General features: G+C 49.2%; 1 protein-coding gene across 2 annotated transcripts in view; it reads right to left on the bottom strand.

Annotated features, from left to right (window-relative positions):
- Window positions 1-4,459, bottom strand: part of SUFU (SUFU negative regulator of hedgehog signaling) — a 118,980-nt gene extending 114,521 nt beyond the window's left edge. For both annotated transcript variants that reach the window (XM_060100232.1, XM_060100226.1), the window contains exon 1: window positions 4,121-4,459. In XM_060100232.1, coding sequence (XP_059956215.1) covers window positions 4,121-4,302 — 182 coding nt within the window. In that variant the 5' untranslated portion in view covers window positions 4,303-4,459. The remainder of the gene's footprint in view (window positions 1-4,120) is intronic.
- Window positions 4,460-6,146: the final 1,687 nt, after the last annotated feature.

Below are 6,146 nucleotides of genomic sequence, written 5' to 3' on the forward strand. Positions count from 1 at the left end.
TGGGCAGCTGGAGGCAGCCCAATTCCATAAGCACAAGAGGCTCCCTTCTCCTATCTCCAACAGGTAGACCTCCTTCAGAAATAAAACAACAGACTTATTAATATGTATAAAATGGATCACTAATAAGAACCTGCTGTATAAAAAAATAAATTAAATAAAATTCAAAAAAAAAAAGAAATAAAACAGACTGATTGGTTGACCCTTTGGCTTCCTCCTGTTTCAAATTACCAATCCCAAGTGGGATTGGCAGGGATTATCTCTCTTCCATGGTGCCTATAAACACGCCAAGCTTCAAGGCAAGAAGCGCATCAGTCAATCAATTGGCCTCTGTTGAAAGACCATCCTGATCATCCCCAATGGGCATTGTTACTGGAAGCAGAGGCTCAGCTCCACTCCTGCCTCTTAGACAGCTAATTCCTGAAAGACTATATTGTGCCCTATGTTAATTACAGTTTGTTCTAAACAGACCCAATGCCTCCAGACCCCAGCCCGCACCCCCCAGACCAAAGCTGGTCTTTTATCATGGAAGTGACAAAGGCCAAACTTAGGCTAGCTCGGCTCTGCAGAGAAATGAAACAGAAACCAGGCTGAGAGCCCTATGAGCTCGTGCATCTGGAAGATGATCCCGGGACACAGCTGCCTCTAAGGTAGAGGTGGAACATTAAATGATGTGGGGCCTCTGAGACCCACATTAGACTTCCCCCATAATTCCAACAGAGAGGCAGTTGAGGAAGAGATTCAGCCATTAGCTCACTCTGAGGATTTAATTCAATAAGGGTTCCCTTTAGTAGAGTAATTAGTGTTCTTTTTTAAAAAAAAAAACCCTGCTTTTCTTCAGAATGGATAGGGAAACTTGGTAGACTTGAGAAACAAGACTAAATGGAAACCATCAGCAGAAGGAAGTCTGCATTTAGCCCACAAACACTGCACTTGAGCTGCCTCGGACATCTGACTTCCACAGACTGCAAAAACTTTGCCTGCTCCTGGGACAAGGATGGGGTGCACTTTGCATTTGGGATCGTATGCTGAAGGAATGCCAACAACCAAATAAAAGACATGTTCCATGTATGTGATCCCAGCAAGCATGCCAGTACCATGCAATTCAAACACTATTTAAAACCAGTAGGTCTGGTTTCACCCTCTTTTGCCAGGATGTTATTTGCCTTTGTAGAAATCCTTATTCTCTGCTAGGAAATGCTAAGTTATTTATAGGACTTGTAAGAAAGTCGCTACAAATAGCTTAGAATCTCAACTGAGTGGATTAGGAAAAGGGACAAATCTCCATGTCTTTCCATAACTCTGCTTTCACCAACTCATCTGACTAATTCCACAACCAGTTAGATTTAGAAAAGTTTGTCGGGGAAAAGAGGAAAGAAAGGGCGGCTACCCCTGCAAGGACCTCATGATAACTGCGGAACCCTGGAACAGGTGGGAATGATTACAGGCTCCATATCTGCCCATCCTTCAGCCTAGGTCCATCCAGAAACAAGGGGCAAAACTGCGTCCACTCTTCCATGCTCCATCTACCACACCCCTGGCAGCCCTCTTTGTGGCCAAGTCTCCCAGAGGGTATTTCATCAAAGAGAGAGGCTTTGCCTTAAAACTCCAACTGCAGAGAATGACCAAGAGTCAGACAAAATCAGCCTCATCTCTAAGCACAGAGAGTTCTGTTATACTCACTCAGAGACCTGATGGGAAGCCGATGAGTACGTGGAAAATACATCTTAGAAAAAGATGTTATCCCAGGACCCAGATCATCCCTCAACTTAAGTCCCTGAACACCTGACTTCATTCGCTCCACAGGGAGGTTGCCAGAGTGGAGTGGCCCTAGGGCACTGGTTCTACTTCAGCAACCTGATCACTCATGTCTCAGCTTTCGACCAGGATGTCCCTGTTGGCTAGGGACCACTAGTCAAAGAGCCACCCTTCTGTCACAAGAAAAAGAACCTCAAGGTACCCTGGGCTACAGCCAAACTGAGGCAGCCTCAGTCAGCCATCCTGTTATGAAAACTGAAGAGGGACTGTGGGATCCCAATTGTGAGGGTTATCAGTAAATTACTTTCAGGATCTTAATTATACAACCCCCTCCAAATCTTAGAAAGAACCAGTCACTGAGCTGTCCCCTCTCATATATTTCTGCATCTAGGCAGCATTTCTAATTCCACAAAGTGCTACACAATCCTCTTTATTTGTCATTAGATGCTGGCTCATCTTTTAAGATAAGTCCTGGCCTGGTTAAGACACTTGCAACAAGATGAAAAAAGAAAGGTTCCTGGGGGGATGAGGGGAAAATAAAGAGTTCCCAAACCAGTCTTAGTCCTTTGCACCTGTTCAATACCTTTTACAACTCTATCCTTCATGGCCACTTGGGTGACATAATAACAGTTGCCCAAGTCTGCGTAGGGATTTCTCCTTATACTCAAATGAGGCCTGAACAAACAGCACGGCAGTGGCAGGTCCCCTTTTTCTCATGACACATCCCAATAGAGTCCATCACTATACATATTTAAATATAGTGGTACAATATATTTAAATATGGGTGGTTAAGTTATCAAGAGCTGCTTTGTACTCAGAAGCTCTCTTGAAAAACTCCTCTCAACCAAAGAACAGTGTGCCTGCCAGAGAGAACTGTACCACTGGCCACACCTCCTCCTGGCTACCAGACAGAGGCAGGCTGCTCCCGTGGCTCTCCCTAAGGAGCAGGTGGCTGCTCCCCAGGCCCTTCACACTGTCAGCCTCTTCACATCCTCCCATAGACACAGGGAGCTGGCCTCAGCCCTACACAGCCTAGCTTCTGCCATCTCCAGAAGAAGAAAGAGGTTGTCACAGAGGAAAAAGACTCACTCTCAAAGGGAAAGGTAACCAGCAAAGACATCCACTCTATTTACTTCCCCCTTTGAGTGTACCTCCCCTTTGGCCACACCCCAAGCAGCTGCCTGAACAGAATTTCAGGAGTCAATGAAGGGGCTCATCTAGTACAGTGCCGGCACGAGTGTGGTTTTGGACAGATTCAATTAATTCTCAGTCAACTTTTGGTCCAGAAAAACCATGAAGAAGAGTCCCTATAACACTTGTTTTGCCCAGAGGGGGCAGGAAGAGACAGGTTGCAAAAGAAATGGGAAACTAGAAAAGACCGTCCCCTCCCCAGGGGCTGCCCATCTGTACACAGGTCTGATCTTAACAGAGCTACTTGAGCATTACCCTCAGCTTCCCTGAGGCACTGATGCCTAAATCTGGAAGCTCTGGACCACCAAGCTCCTCTTAACACATCACTGCAGGATCCTCCGCGTCCAAGTCCCAGGTCTTCCTCATTTACTGCAGTCTCCTTCAATTCTGAGCCAAACCACGGATCTCCCTGACCCTGTCTGCCTCTGTTCTAGCCAGTGACCTAAAGCAAAGCAGCTGCAGAGCCAGAAGCAGCTCTGCATGGAGAAACAGACCTGTGCAGAGTAAGCACAAAGTTTATCAGGAAAAATTGCTCCGCCAAACTTCAAACGCAAAAGCACTGCACTGATAAGGAATGTCTGAGCTCATCGGGAAGGGATCAAAAAGTGACCTCCTCCTCATCCCTGCACAAGCACAACGCTCACAACTTGCTCCCCTCCTAACCCACAGACCCACACCCGCCACTACCCTGTGCAGTCTCGTGCCCTCTGAGCTCCTCCAGCCGCGCGGCTCCAAAGCCTTCTCAGATGCTCCCCAGGCCCCGCCTCGCCTCCCCCATCCCACTTCAGCCACCGCCCCCCGCCCCGGCTTCCCCTCGCCCACTAATGACCCCCTACAGGCGCCCCCTCCTTTCACCACGTTTACAGTTCCTTCTCTCCTATCGTTCCCTCCGCCGCTCCTACCCACACCCCCAATTCACTCTATTCTCCTAATCCCAATTAACCGTTCATTCCCCTCCTCCCTCGCTAACCCTTCGCTACCCACAGGCTTCTTTAACCCCTTTGTCCCCATTCCTAACTTGAGCCTTAACTTCTTCCCTCGCAGCAGAAAGCCCTTCTTCCAAGTGCTTTAACCATTCTCCTTCCCCCTCCTATTCCCGCACAAATGACTTGGCCCCAGCGCTTTAACCCTTCTCAGCCCGCCCCTGTCCGTCTCCCCGCGGCCCAAGGCATACCAGTACTTGACGATAGCGGTAACCTGGAGCGGGTTCGGCTGGTCTGGGTAAAGACGGCGGCACTCTCCGTAGATGGCGTGCAGTCCCGGGGGGAAGAGCGAGGCGAAGGCCGGAGGGGCTGTAGGGCCAGGGGCCGGGGGCGCGGTGGGGCCGGGGGCGCAGCTAGGCCGCAACTCCGCCATCGGGGCGCGTAGGGTGCTGGGGGGACCGGGGAGGGCAGACGACGGGGAGAGCACTGACGCGCCAGCAGGCGACCTCCCTGGGTGCGACTCCCGGAGGCGATGGGGGTGCTGCAGCGAGGTCTAGGCTTCGCGCCTGCGCAAGGCGCACCGTCCGCCCAGGCCGTAGCCGCGTTAGAGACGGCCAGAGGGTGCCTCGGGGGCCGCGGGGCGCTCAGGGGGCGGTGCTCCGGCCTGCCCTATTCCGGCACCCATTGGCTAGTGTCTGTGCCAGTCACAGGTGGGGAAGGCATGAGTTGACAATAGGTCCCGCCTCCTCTCCCAGGGTTGCGGGGGGTGTCCCAAGGCTCTTGGCCTCCCCCTAGTGTTAGGAGGAACCCAGGTTTAAATAGAGATATTGGGGCATCCTTCTGAGGTGCTAGGGTCCCATGAAAGCACTGGGAAGTGCGCCGACAAAGGGTTTGTCACTGTTATGGTGACACGCTGCTCAGAAGGATTTAAACATGTATCTGACAGTGACTTCCCAGGTGGCGCAGTGGTTAAGCATCCGCCTACTAATGCAGGGACACAGGTTCGAGCCCTGGGCTGGGAAAATCCCATATTCTGTGGAGCAGTTAATCCCGTGCTTCACAACTACTGAAGCTTGTTCGCCTAGAGCCCCAGCTGCGCTAGAGAAGTCCCCACTCGCCGCAACCGCAACAAAGACCCAACACAGCCGAAAGTAAACAATCTCTTCTTTGTTCTGTTTTAGGCAGAGGTATGCAGGTTGCCTTGAGGAACACCAATACTCATTATCTACTGTGAACCTGCCCCTCTCCATTACCTTTGACTCTCTGTAACTGGGAAATGTTTTAATTCCTAAGGCACCGGGTTGGGAATTATTTTCCTGCCTACAATAACTTTTCATACAGTATGTCTTCCACTCAATGATCTTGAAGAAATTCCAAGAGAAAGGGATAGAAGAGAGTCCTGACTACTGCTGCTATTAACTAAAGGTTCCCTGCAACTTGAAGGGATGGAGGAAATAATTTAGAGAAAAATGCACTGGGTTCATTAGAAAACAGTGACACATAATCTCTCTTCACTTCCATTTTCTCATCCATCAATGTCAATTCTAAATCCCCATGAAAATTAAAGATATACTGTTACTGAAGCTACTAGATGAACGATGTTTTAATGACCAAAAGATCATCTATACCAGTAGTTCCAATTGCCAGTCTTCAGACCAATGTTAGCATGTTGCCAAGTTTACACCTATCCAGGAAAAAATGAGAAAATCAACCAAAATGTATTTTTTTTCAAAAAAAGCAAATTTTATGCAATATAAATTATTTTCCTTTGTTCTGGGAATAGGTTCCTCCCCGTGTGTATTAAAATTTCCCGTCATTAGAGTGTCATGGTAGTAGATGTTTAGAAACTGTTTATTTTGTAATAGATGTTTATTAATGTCTTATAGACCCATATGAGAACATGGCAACCTCAAATTGTCCAGGGTAGGGAGTGGAAGGACTCATCTGTAAAATCCAAACATCCACGAGTTACTGATCAATCCAAACCGAACCACAGACAAGTACTCAGGACTACATATTTCAGCATGCACTGCGAATCGCTTCAAAGGGACTACATATCCGGGCATGCAATGCAACCATCAATCGGCGTCCCCTTCTACTTATCTACGGAGACTACAAAGCCCAGGGTACTGTGCGTCGGAAACGCGACGCCCCGTCCCTTAAACTAGGAGGGCCTCCGAAGCCGCCTGGCTGTCTAACTCAGGTGCAAGGCATGCTGGGTGTTGTAGTTCTTCGGAAGCGAGGTCGGGCCGCTCCCTGGCCGCCCTGTACCGGCGG

Source organism: Mesoplodon densirostris, chromosome 1, assembly GCF_025265405.1.
Source record: "Mesoplodon densirostris isolate mMesDen1 chromosome 1, mMesDen1 primary haplotype, whole genome shotgun sequence".
NCBI classification, from domain to species: Eukaryota; Metazoa; Chordata; class Mammalia; order Artiodactyla; family Ziphiidae; genus Mesoplodon; species Mesoplodon densirostris.